We start from the raw sequence: 12,993 nt of genomic DNA on the forward strand, positions 1-12,993 counted from the left end.
ATTTTCCCAGACTGGGGCACGAACCAGTGTCCCCTGCATCGGCAGGCGGACTCTCAACCACTGCGCCACCAGGGAAGCCCAATTTTTTAAAAAAAATAAATTTATTTATTTATTCATTCATTTATTTTTTGCTGCATTGGGTCTTCATTACTGTGCATGGGCTTTCTCTAGTTGCGGTGAGTGGAGGCTACTCTTTGTTGCAGTGTGTGGGCTTCTCATTGCGGTGGCTTCTCTTGTTGTGGAGCACAGACTCTAGGCGCGCGGGCTTCAGTAGTTGTGGCTCGCGAGCTCTACAGTGCAGGCTCAGTAGCTGTGGCACACGGGCTTAGCTGCTCCATGGCATGTGGGATCTTCCCAGACCAGGGATCGAACCCATGTCCCCTGCATTGGCAGGCAGATTCTTAACCACTGCGCCACCAGGGAAGTCCCATGAACCTGGTCAATTTATAGTATTAAAATAATTTCTGAGAAATATTTGCCATGTGTTGTTTATAACCTAAACAAAGTGATGTCCAGAATAAATTATATACTTGAGATTTAGCTACTCATTCTTGGCTGAATGTGAGGCTTTACAATCATAACAAGTAAAAGTCAGGGCAGATGTGTAAATCATCAAATTTGAATGCATTCTCTAAACCACATACAGATCCACTGGCAAAGAGTGGCAGTCATACTGATCAAGGGGTTTAAACACAAAAAACTAATCACTGGCTGACCACTAAGCTATGCTGACCCAGGGGCAACCCCTAGTAAGCAAGGCTTTAAATATAAAACAAAACAAAACAAAAACCTAGTAAGTACAGATATCAGTGGCATTCACTGCAGGTAAAACAGACTCCACAGACTTAATCTAGAAAAGTCACTAAACAAACAAAAATACAACAACAACAACCAGCATCAAGGGAGGAGATTAGAAACCAAAGTGGCTATAATTTATCTAAAATGTATGGTTTTCACAAAAAGTATGAGACATAGGAAGAAATAGGAAAATATGGGCCATAAACTCAAAAGCAGTAAAAAGAAACTGTCTCTGGGGGACCTCAGATGTTCAACTTAGTAGACAAAGACTTCAAGGTAGCTATCATAAAAATACATGAAAAGAACTAAAGGAAACTATGTTTAAAGAACCAAAGTGCATTACGGCAAAAAAGCCTAGTCAAATAGAGTATTATTGATACAGAGATAGAAATTATATATATATTTTAAAAAGGAACCAAATGAGAAATTCTGAAATTGAAAAGCACAATAACTAAATGAAAAATTCACCAGAAGGACTCAACAGCATATTTGAACTTGTAGGAAAAAGAAGCAGGGCTCTTGAAGATAGATCAAAAGAAACTGTCCAATCTGAAGAACACAAAGAAAGAAGAATCAAGCAGAATGAAAGAACCTCAAAGGGTCACCATCAAGCAAAACAACATATGTGCAAAGGGAGACCCAGAAGGAGAGAACAGAGAAAAAGGGGTAAAATATATTTGAAAAAATAATGCTGGCAACTTCTCAAATATGAAAAAAATTAATCTACACATCCAAGAAGCTCAATGAACTCCAAGCAAGATAAACACAAAGATATTCGGGCTTCCCTGGTGGCGCAGTGGTTGAGAGTCCACCTGCCGATGCAGGGGACATGGGTTCGTGCCCCGGTCCAGGAAGATCCCACATGCCGCGGAGCGGCTGGGCCCGTGGGCCATGGCCACTGAGCCTGCGCGTCCGGAGCCTGTGCTCCACGGCGGGAGAGGCCACAACAGTGAGAGGCCCGCGCCGCGTACCGCAAAAAAAAAAAAAAGATATCCATACATGGTCCTAAAGCCAAGGCACTAAAAGCCAAGGACAAAAAGAATAACCTAAAAGCATCACAATACAGGACACAATAGAAAAGGTTAATAGCACATTTCTCAACAGAAACAAAAGGTAGTGAAAACCAGAAGGTAGTGAAAAGACATATTCAAAATGGTGAAAGGAAAAGACTGTCAGTCAAGAATTCTATATCTGGCAAAAGTATCTTCAAAAGAAAAAGCAATGGTGCTGGGGCAACTAGAGTCACAGGCAAAAGAATTAATATGGACCCCTACATCACACCACATACAAAAGTTAACTCAAAATGGATCAAAGACCTAACATAAGAGATAAAATATAAAACTCTTAGAAAAAATTGATGAAAGGAAATTCATCAAAATTAAAAAATTTTGTACATCAAAAGATACCAACAGAAAGTAAAAAGAAACAATTCAGTGGAAGAACATTTTTGTAAATCCTGTATCTAATAAGGGACTTGTTGCTAAAATATGTAAAGAACACTTACAACTCAATAACTAAAAGACAATCCAATTAAAAAATAGGCAAAGGATCTGCATAAAGATTTCTCCAAAAAAGACATATAAATGGCCAACAAATACATAAAAAGATGTTCAGCATCATTAGTCATTAGGGAAATGCAAATTAAAATCACAAGATACCACCTCTAACATTCTAGGATGGTATAATAAATTAAAAAAAAAAACAGAGAATAGAAGTTGGGGTAGATTTGGAGAAATTAGAACTTCCATACATTACTGAGGGAATGTAAAATGGTACAGTCATTATGAAAAGTTTCACAATTCCTCAAAAGGTTAAACATAGAATTAACACATGATAAGCAAATCCACTTCTAGTTCTTTTTATACCCAAAATAAATGAAAACATAAGTTGATACAAAAATGTGTACATGAATATTCAAGGCAGTATTATTCATAATAGCCAAAAAAATAGAAACTACATAAATGTCCATCAACTGCTGAATGGATAAACAAAAACTGTATATCCATATAATGGAATATTATTCAGCCATAAAAACAAATGGATGGAAACATTAAACTGAATGAAAAAAGCCAGACATAAAAAACAACATATTGAATGAAATACATGAAATGTTCAAAATAGGCAAATCCATAGAGAAAGAAAGCCAATTTAGTGGTTGCTAGAGGATGTGAGGAGAGGAAATTGGGACTGACTGTTGAAAGGTATAAGATCTCCTTTAGGGGTGATGGAAATGTTCTTGGACTAGATAGTGGTGATGTTGCACAACTCTGTGAATATACTAAAAAACCACTGAATTGTGCACTTTAAAACAGTCAATTTTACATTAAGTGAATCTCAATTTTCAAAAAATATATCTCAATTTTTTAAAAAGTAGTCAAAAATGAAGACAAAATAAAAATCTCCACAGATAACAAAAGACTAAGAGAATTTGTGGCTTATAGACCTTCCTTACAAGGAATACTAAAGGAAGTCCTTCAGGCTTAAAAGGAAATAGCACCAGATATCTGAATGTACACCAAGAAATGAAGTGTATAAGTAGGTAAATATGCAGGGAAATATAAAGGAAAGCATAATTACATAGTTTTTTCTTCTCTTAACTGATTTAAAGACAAGTGCATAAAACAGTAACTGCATTAAACTGTACTATCGGGTTTAAAACATATACAGGTTTAATATGTATGGTAACAAAGGAGAGATGAGAAAATGAATGTTTTATATTTGTTTAGGGGAAGTTTTTAAACTACAAATTCAAAATTTTAAAATATATCTAAGGTTATTTTTTCCCTGGAGAGTTTTGATAATTTATATCTTTCAAGGAATTTGTCCATTTCATTTAAATTGTCAAATTTATTGGCATAAAGTTGCCATTTCCTTTTTTTTTAAATGATGTCTGGAATTTTAAAAAAATATTTATTTATTTGTTTAGGCTGCGCTTGGTCTTAGTTGCTGCACACGGAATCTTCACTGAGGCATGCAGGATCTTTAGTTGCGGCATGCAGGATCTTTTAGTTGCAGAATGCAGACTTAGTTGTGGCATGTGGACTCATAAGTTGCGGCATGCAAACTCTTATAGTTGCGGCATGCATGTGGAATGTAGTTCCCCGACCAGGGATCAAATCCAGGCACCATGCATTGGGAGTGCAGAGTCTTACCCACTGGACCACCAGGGAAGTCCCTATCATTTCCTTTTAATTATTTTAATGTATTTCTTTTCAATCATTTTAGTATTTGTAATGTTATCTCCTCTTTCATTCCTGATACTGGTAATTTATGTTGTCTTTATTTCCTAACCCATCTGGCTGGAGGTTTATTGTTTGGTTACCTGATTTTTAATAATGAACTTTTGTTTTCTTTGATCTTTCTTTTTGTTTTTTGGTTTTATCTTTTATGGACTTCTGCTTTTATCTTTATAATTTCTTCCTTTTGTTTAAAAGTTTATATTTCACACTGTACTTTCCAGATAAATACCTCAGCTGTATCCCATAAATTTGATACATTTTCATTATTATTCGGCTCAAAATATTTTCTAGTTTCAAGGTCTAGCTCCAAATTAACCCAGTCCTAAGAAGCCTTCTTCAATAGTTTCAGTTAACACTAGTAGACTCCTAACAGCTGATATATAGTATCAATTGTTGGATTCTGGGAATGCATAGCATTAGAATTTCCAGCAAATATTTTCCACAATTTTACAATCCCATTTCTCAGAATAAAATAATTTTAAATTCTTTCAAGTACTTATACATACATATTTACTCTGGCTGTTATTTCCTCTTCAGGAAGATCTAATTTATCCTCCTCCATATCACTAACTTTTACTTGTTTCACTACTTCCAAAAGCAGTGGATCACTGGAAGGCTGCAAGTGCTGGATACCTGTTTAAACATAAAATGTTTGTTAAACACAAAGCAGGAAAATCATATCACAGTCCTTCTGTAATTTCTGACTGTTAATTATATGAATAATGTGTATTATAAGTAAGGTACTTGAAAATTTCTAAGATAAGCGACTTACTACAGAGAATTTTTTATACATGATTTAGAGTTAACTATGGTACTTGACTGTGATTTTTTAAAAATTATTATACATACAATACAAAGAATAAATGTTTTAAAAGATGGTATTTATCTTTAATGATGGTATTATTTATGTTTCAGAAACAGGCCAATTAATCTCTTTAATCATATTTACTTCTAAAGCATACTACTAAGTAAGTTAAAGAATTATTCTCACTACATTAATTCAATGGAATTATTTTTACTGTGCATTTGTACTACAGAAATATTAAGAAAGAATGTGACAAATTATTAACTGCAAGATAATACAAAGACTAAAAGCTGAAGTGTTCCTTTCTGGAGTGCATGGAATTTAATAGATAATTCTGATACATATATATGCAACAAATGTCACGAACTATGCATTAATGTAAGAAGGCAAAGCTAGTGTAATGGAAAAAAGATGGGCTGTGAAATGGTAGACCTAAATTCAAATTCTATTCTGCCATTTATTAACCATATGACCCCTCTGAATCTATGTTTTTGCAACTGTGAAATGGAGATACATCACATCGCACATAAAATAAATAAATGGTAGCTATTCTTATTGCACATTCATCTCTCAATTATCTGGTGGCATAAGAATAGTAATAAAAATATATGCATAACGTGTAGGTAGGACTGGAAAAAATTTATACGTTTAACTATGAATAAAGACATTTCATGTGTATAATAAAAATAATTCATGCTAAATAACAAAACACTGTAAAGATGACAAAACCTCCCTTAATTTCTCAAATGGTATCCTTGCTCTGACATACAAAATGAATTAACCTAATGTACAGCTGCATTTCTCTTTTATAAATCTGCTTTGATCACGTACAAGTCTAGATAATCTGATACAAATAGAAAAATACTGATGAAAATACTTATAAACAAATATATGGAATAGGTAAAACATTCTGCAGTTAATTCTGAAGTAAACTTCAAGGAACTTTAAAGAGTTTTAAAGACTGAGGCCACTGGTTTTATATTATTACCAATTTCACTTACTTTCATTCATTCATTCATTCATTCAGCCATGCTGTGCAGCTTGTGGAATCTTAGTTCCCTGACCAGGGATCGAACCCAGGCCCTCAGCAATAAAAGCGTGGAGTCCTAACCACTGGACTGCCAGGGAATTCCCCCAATTTCACTTTGAAATGTATGATTTTTTTCTTCTGTACAATTTTATTATCATCATTATACTTGGGATAATTTTGAAAACTAGGTAAAGAAAGGAACAGAGATGGAAAAAGAGAGAGGACACTGGTTTTCCTGGACTTAAAACAACTGAGACCAAGAAGAAGAAACATAAAATTATACCTGTATACATGTGTAAGAGGGTTGAAGAAGGAGGAAAAGGGACAGGGAATTTCCTGGAGTGGGATTTATTGGCAAAAATGAAGAAAAAATAGAGAACACTCTTCCTTAAATATTACTAAATTGAAGTCATTCACCAAAAGATGTTTTCTGCATGGTAAGGATAAAATTTTAAGAGGTAGAGAAAGTATAATAGTCTCAGGACATATACTGGGAGGACAAGCTATACACACTGACCGTTCCTGTATAAGACACTCTTTGTACCATGGACAAGGCCATTATTTTACATTAAGGGAAACCACTTACTGCGTCTGATTTATTTCAGAATATAAGACTCTAAATGGCAGGTATCATAGCTCTCAATTTTATGGCATTTACTGTACTGGCCAATATATTAAGGCAATTTTAAAAAGTAAGATTAAAAAACTGGTACTCATTTCATCTATAACTTAGTCACTAAACATAAGGTGCACAGATGCCCAGTCAGATGGCTATAAAGGAAGGGCTTCATAAGAACTTTAGAAACTCTTTAAAATCTGTTTTGATATACTGCAAGGCTATGCATTTTTAAGCACTTTTTTCTAGAAAAAAGGCATTGGCCCATCTAGATACTAAATGTCTGGAGTTCTATAAGAAGAACAGGTCATAGAAGAAAGGCCTAAAGAGCTGCTAAGAATTCTAAATATTGATATATTTAACATTAAACTCAGTTTTGGTAAGCAAAAGGCTAAGGTTAAAGGACCATGTTTTACTATACCATAATGGAGATAGAGATGATACATTTCACATCAACTACAGTGTAATTTTATGAGTTTACATTATGTTTTTCTTTGAAAAACTGCAATCAGTTGAAATAGGAAGTCATTTTAGATTTAGGCCAAAGGCAACATATACAACCACTTAAATATCAATTATAAAATGTCACCCTTCTCTCATGAGTAAGTAATTTTGAAACAATGAAAACAATAACCAATCCCCACCAACACCCTCATTATCTTCAGTAAATAATTAAACAGCCATTGAAACTCACCTAGATTATCTCTCAAAGCACTAGCTTCATCATGGGTTTTGAAGTTATAATTTGGCACCAATTTAAGTCTCATGCGGGAATAATTTTCTACGTTAGCTAGTTTCCAGTGAAGTGGATTTTGCTTCCTATGAATATTCATAAGTAAACAAATAAAACTATTTCGCTTAAAATTACAAAGACTGGTTGATTGAAATAGAGTAAGTATCAGGTACTTTACATTTTTTGGCACCATTTTATAAAAACATTTACATTCCTTATCTCATTTGACCCAAACAACCCCGAGAAAAAAACCAATGTTATTATGCATATCAACAGTTTATACCCGAGGAATCTAAGACAGGTTAAATTATTTGCCTAAGATGCCATGTGATTTACAGGTACAGGAATAAGATTTGAACATAAATCTTCAGACTTACAGCTTGATATATTTTACTCTTTCACTGTTACAAGGAAGTTCTTAACTAGCTATTTAGGAGTTTATTCCAAATACAGTTTTCAAAATAAAATAATAATTTTACTACAAGTAAAGATAATATAATTGCAAATGGATCAAAGATCTAAATATAAGAGTTAAAGCTCTTAGAGGAAACAATAGGAGTAAGTCTTCATGACCCTGGATTTGGGAATGGTTTCTTAGATAAGACATCAATAGCATAAGCAACAAAAGAAAGAAACAGATAAACTGGACTTCAAAATTCAAAGCTTTTGTGCATCAAAGGCCACTATGGAGAAAGTGAAAAGACAACCTACATATTTATAGACAATATATCCGATAAGGGTCTATTATTAAAAAAAAAAACTCTTACAGTTCAACCACAAGAAGTCAAACAATCCAATTTAAAAATGGGCTTGAATAGACATTTATTTAAAGAAGATATACAAATGGCCAACAAGTACCTGAAAAGATACTCAATGTCATTAGTCATTAGGGAATTGCAATGAAATCATAAGATACCACTGCACACCCACTAGGATGACCATAATTAAAAAAAAAAAAAGACAAGTCTTGGTAAGGTTGTGGAGAAACTGAAACCCTCAAACATTGCTGATAGGAATGTAAAATGATGTAGCTGCTGTTAAAAACTGTTTGGCAATTCCTCAGTAAGTTAAACACAGAATTACCATATGACCCAGTAATTCTTCCAGTATATAACCAAGAGAATTAGAAACAGGTGTTGAAACAAACACTTGTCCACAGATGTTTACAGCAATACTATTAACAACAGCCACAAGGAATACAACCCGATGTCCATCATCCATTCCACACAACAGAATATTATTCAGCCATAAAAAGGAAAGAAAGTAATAATACATGCTACAACATAGTGAAAACACTAAGCTAAATGAAAGAAGCTGGGTACAAAAGGCCACATACTGAATGACTTCATTTATATGAAATATCCAGAATAGGCAAATCCATAGAGACAGAGAGCAGATTGGTGGTTACCAGGCGTCAGGGGAAGGGATAATAGCTAGTGACTGCTTAATGGGTCCAGGGTTTCTTTTTCAGGTGATGAAAATGTTCTGAAGCTGGACAGTGGTGATTATTACACAACATGAGGAATGTACTTAATGCCACTAAATTGTACATTTTAAAACGGTTAAAATAGCAAATTTTATATTAAGTGTATTTTGCCACAATAAAAAAGGGCTGTTAAAAAATGTGTGTGTGTGTGTGTGTGTGTATAAAATATAATTCAGCAAAACAGAAGTGACTTAGGATCAAATAAAGAAATTGTAAAGTATTCAAATACACATCGTCACTAACTAGCTCAAAGAGGTGGTATCAGGAAGACAGAAGTAAATGGAATCAAAACAAATTCTATGTCACAGGGTAAGAGTAAAGGAAATAACTCCATGGTGAAAAACATATACACACAAAGCTCTACACATACCGAACTTATAATCCATAAAAGGCAAGCAAATTAATTAAAAGTAATCTTTTAAAAATTGAACATTTTAAAAATTGGATTGGAGAGGTCACTGATTCATAAAGTTCTAGATCAGAGTTCTAAAGAAAAAAAGGTATTTAATGAATGATAGACACATACCTTTCAGCCCAAGGTCCCCTTTCACATGTAAGATAGAGCTTTATTGCCTTCCAGCGTCTCAGAGTGGCTAACTGTGGACTGCTAAGTTGTTTAAGCATATTATTATACCTCAAGTTCTCTTGGCGTGCTTTTCGATTAAATGGCTCCACAAAAAACTCCTGAAAGAAACAGCAATAAATAATAGCACTGAATCATATATTTAGAGGTATATTTAAATTTTAATGCCATAATTTTAAACATATGACCCAATAAAATCAAGCAATGAAAGAAAGAAGCTGGTAACCAACAGGATTTTCTTATTCCATTAGAATCATTTCTTTAATATAATTCTAGCTATAATCTACTTGTATTTTTTAAAACTTAAGAAAATAACTAACCAACAATAAACATGTGAAGAACTTCAAAAATGTAAAGTGTCTCAACATAGGATTTTAAATCTGAGAATTATTAACCTTATACCATCAAGTAAAATGATTTTCTTTTGAGATCTTTTGATTTATAAGGCATCTGGAATGTGACTCAAGTTTAAATAAAGTAAAAGGAAGAGTAACCACATTCTACTCTACTGTTGATGGCCTGAAAGGCGATGCCAAAGACAAAAGAAATCTATAGGGGCAAATCCCTCACAATGAAAAATTCCATCACTTAAGAGTGCTACTCTCTGAACAGCATCCTAGCTTGCAAACGAATTCACATACCTATTCCAGTTTTCAGGATAAAATAGATTCTGATAATAAGTTCTTCCAAGATATAACTCTAAGCCCTGAAATTAAATTTTAAAGTTTTCAAAAAGACAAGAGGTAAGCCTGGCTTATCTAACTCACACTGACATTCATTTACTAGGAAATATTAGGAACTAAAATAGTATTTAACTTGTTTCAAACAAATAACACTGAATCACATTAAAATGAACAGTTAAAGACATGGATTTAAAAGACACCTTTTAGGGACTTCCCTGGTGGTGCAGTGGTTAAGAATCCACCTGCCAATGCAGGGGACACGGGTTTGGCCCCTGGTCCAGGAAGATCCCACATGCCACAGAGTGATTAAGTCTGTGAGCCACAACCACCAAGCCTGCACTCTGGAGCCCGCGCACCACAACTACGGAAGCCTGCGCACCCTACAAGCCCTGCCGCAACTACTGAGCCCACATGCTGCAACTACTGAGCCCGCATGCTGCAACTACTGAAGCCCGTGCACCTAGATTCCATGCTCCACAACAAGAGAAGCCACTGCAGTGAGAAGCTCAGGTACCACAACGAAGAGTAGCCCCCTCTAGCAGCAACTAGAGAAAGCCCACACACAGTTATGAAGACTCAACACAGCCAAAAAAACAAAAAGACATCTTTTAAAGAGGCAGTACAGCAGTGTGTGGCTATAAGCTTTGGAACTAGACCTGGGTACAAATCTTAGGTACTTAATTCTCTGAAGCTCAGTACCATCACCTGTGAGATGGGGCTGATAGTAATTGTCATCATAAAGATTAAGATTTAATGTGCTTAATGTAATGCCAGAAAAGTAGCAAGCTCTCAATAAATTATAGTTATTATTATAATTGTTACTGTAATTACTACTATATTTGTAGGAAATCAATGATTTGGGAGATAGTGTTATTGAATATTTAAAACAGACCATTGCTGAGACAACTGAAGAAGTCATGAGAGCTCCATGATAATTAAACATCAATTTCACAGTTTTGAAGTTCAAGCACATAAGGATATTCTTTTGTGTTTTTTTTTTGGTTGTGTTGGGTCTTCGTTTGTTGCATGCGGGCTTTCTCTAGTTGTGGCGAGCGGGGGCTACTCTTCGTTGTGGTGGCTTCTCTTGTTGTGAAGCATGGGCTCTAGGTGCATGGGCTTCAGTAGTTGTGGCACGTGGGCTCAGCAGTTGTGGCTCGCGGGCTCTAGAGCACAAGCTTGGTATTTGTGGAGCATGGGCTTAGTTGGTGCATGGCATGTGGGATCTTCCCGGACCAGGGATCGAACTCATGTCCCCTGCATTGGCAGGCGGATTCTTAACCACTGCGCCACCAGGGAAGTCCTCATAAGGATATTCTTTTTTTTTTTAAAGCAAGAAGCAAAACTGCCTTTATTCTGAGAAAACGTGATCACCAATGATGAAAATCCAACAGCATCTACCAAAGAGCTACTAGAATAAGTGAGTTTAGAAAGGCTGCAGGAGGGGGCTTCCCTGGTGGCGCAGTGGTTGAGAGTCCGCCTGCTAATGCAGGGGACACGGGTTCGTGCCCCGGTCCGGATCCCACATGCCGCGGAGCAGATGGGCCCGTGAGCCATGGCTGCTGAGCCTGCGCGTCCGGAGCCTGTGCTCCGCAATGGGAGAGGCCACAACAGTGAGAGGCCTACGTACCGCAAAAAAAAAAAAAAAAGAAAAAAAAAAGAAAGTCTGCAGGATACAACATCTTTTACAGGAAGCTAACTCCTCCTAACTGAAGGCCTAAATGACTGTCCTAGCAGTTTTTCTTCACTGATCTGAGACAAGGCCAGTAAGGCCACAAAGCTCCTATTTGAGTGTTTCTCGGTTGTTTGCTCTTGTCATACAAACCCAGTTTTTAAAAAAATTTTACTGAGGAGACCCAGTAGTGACTGGGATGTGGGAAACCAGCATTCTGGTGGGAGGGTACATTTTCTGTACAGTTTGGAGAGCAATTTCACTGCAGATTGAGAGCTTTAAATATTTAACCAATTCTACCTCTTGTAGTCTATCTTAAGAAAACAATCATTCAGGCAAAGCTCTATATACAAGCATTCCACTGAATCATTACCTATAATATGGCAAAAATTGAAAATAATTTAAACATTCAATAATGTATCTTTTATGTATCCATTCAATAATGCTTTTGAAGAATTTTTAGAAAAAGGTTCATGTTAGATGAAAAATATCAGGAAAAATGCTAAACTTGCAAAATATTATTACTGTTATATATTTACTACATAATACAACTATAAAACTAAGAAAATATTCCAAAATGTGGACAGTAGTTAATACTGAATGACAGGACCTATCCTCTTCCATTTCTTAAACTGTCTTCAACTACATTGTACTACTTGAATATCTGAATCAGAGAACCACCCCTCCAATCTAAGGACAAAGGCAAGAATATTTAAAGGTGCTATAGTTGAAAATAAAGTCAGACATGGCATCGTAGCTCAGTTTTATCTTCAGTAGTTAAGAAACATTTAAGCACCAAACAAAGCAAGTGAACCCTCAGCACCCAAGGGTCAGTAGAGGCAAAAGACGAGGCCTCCATAGTAAAGTGTCAACTACTGCAGGAATCACTGCCCTAGGAGGGATGCACTGTCTAGGAAGGGACACAAGTTTAGAGCTTAACCCCTTTCCCTAGCCCTGACTTAGTGGGCAACAGGGGGCCCAAAGCACTGCATGTCCATATAACCAGAGAAAGCTGGTCAAGAAAGTTGACGATGGAAATTTGGAGAAGGCGGGAATCCAGCTCTCCAGCGGACCGCCAGGACGCTGCCGCTATGAGCTCCTTCCCAATTGCCCCTTGGTGTGGTTCGGCACCTGGGGCCAGGGACCCACGGGCAATCTCCGCCTCCAAGGTGGATGGGAAAGGCACGCTTAGGGCCAATACGTGTGGCCGGCTTCCCAGCCCTTTGGCTGTGAATGTGGGGTGTCCGCCTGGCCCCCCAGAGTGCTGTGCCGGCACGACACGCAGAGCTCTGTCGTTTGCAGCGGCGGCAGAATCTGCGCTGCAGGGGCCGCCCGGCCACCCCTGCCACCC

The 12,993-nt window shown here is 36.4% G+C and overlaps 1 protein-coding gene across 4 annotated transcripts in view; it reads right to left on the reverse strand.

Annotated features, from left to right (window-relative positions):
- Positions 1-12,993, reverse strand: part of NBEAL1 (neurobeachin like 1) — a 172,035-nt gene that overhangs the window by 50,655 nt on the left and 108,387 nt on the right. For all 4 annotated transcript variants that reach the window (XM_060106210.1, XM_060106208.1, XM_060106209.1 and 1 more), the window contains 3 exons: positions 9,234-9,391; positions 7,183-7,307; positions 4,544-4,670 (listed from right to left, as the gene is read on the reverse strand). In XM_060106210.1, the coding sequence (XP_059962193.1) occupies positions 4,544-4,670; positions 7,183-7,307; positions 9,234-9,391 (410 nt within the window). The remainder of the gene's footprint in view (positions 1-4,543; positions 4,671-7,182; positions 7,308-9,233; positions 9,392-12,993) is intronic.

This window comes from Mesoplodon densirostris, chromosome 8, assembly GCF_025265405.1.
Source record: "Mesoplodon densirostris isolate mMesDen1 chromosome 8, mMesDen1 primary haplotype, whole genome shotgun sequence".
Taxonomy (NCBI): domain Eukaryota; kingdom Metazoa; phylum Chordata; class Mammalia; order Artiodactyla; family Ziphiidae; genus Mesoplodon; species Mesoplodon densirostris.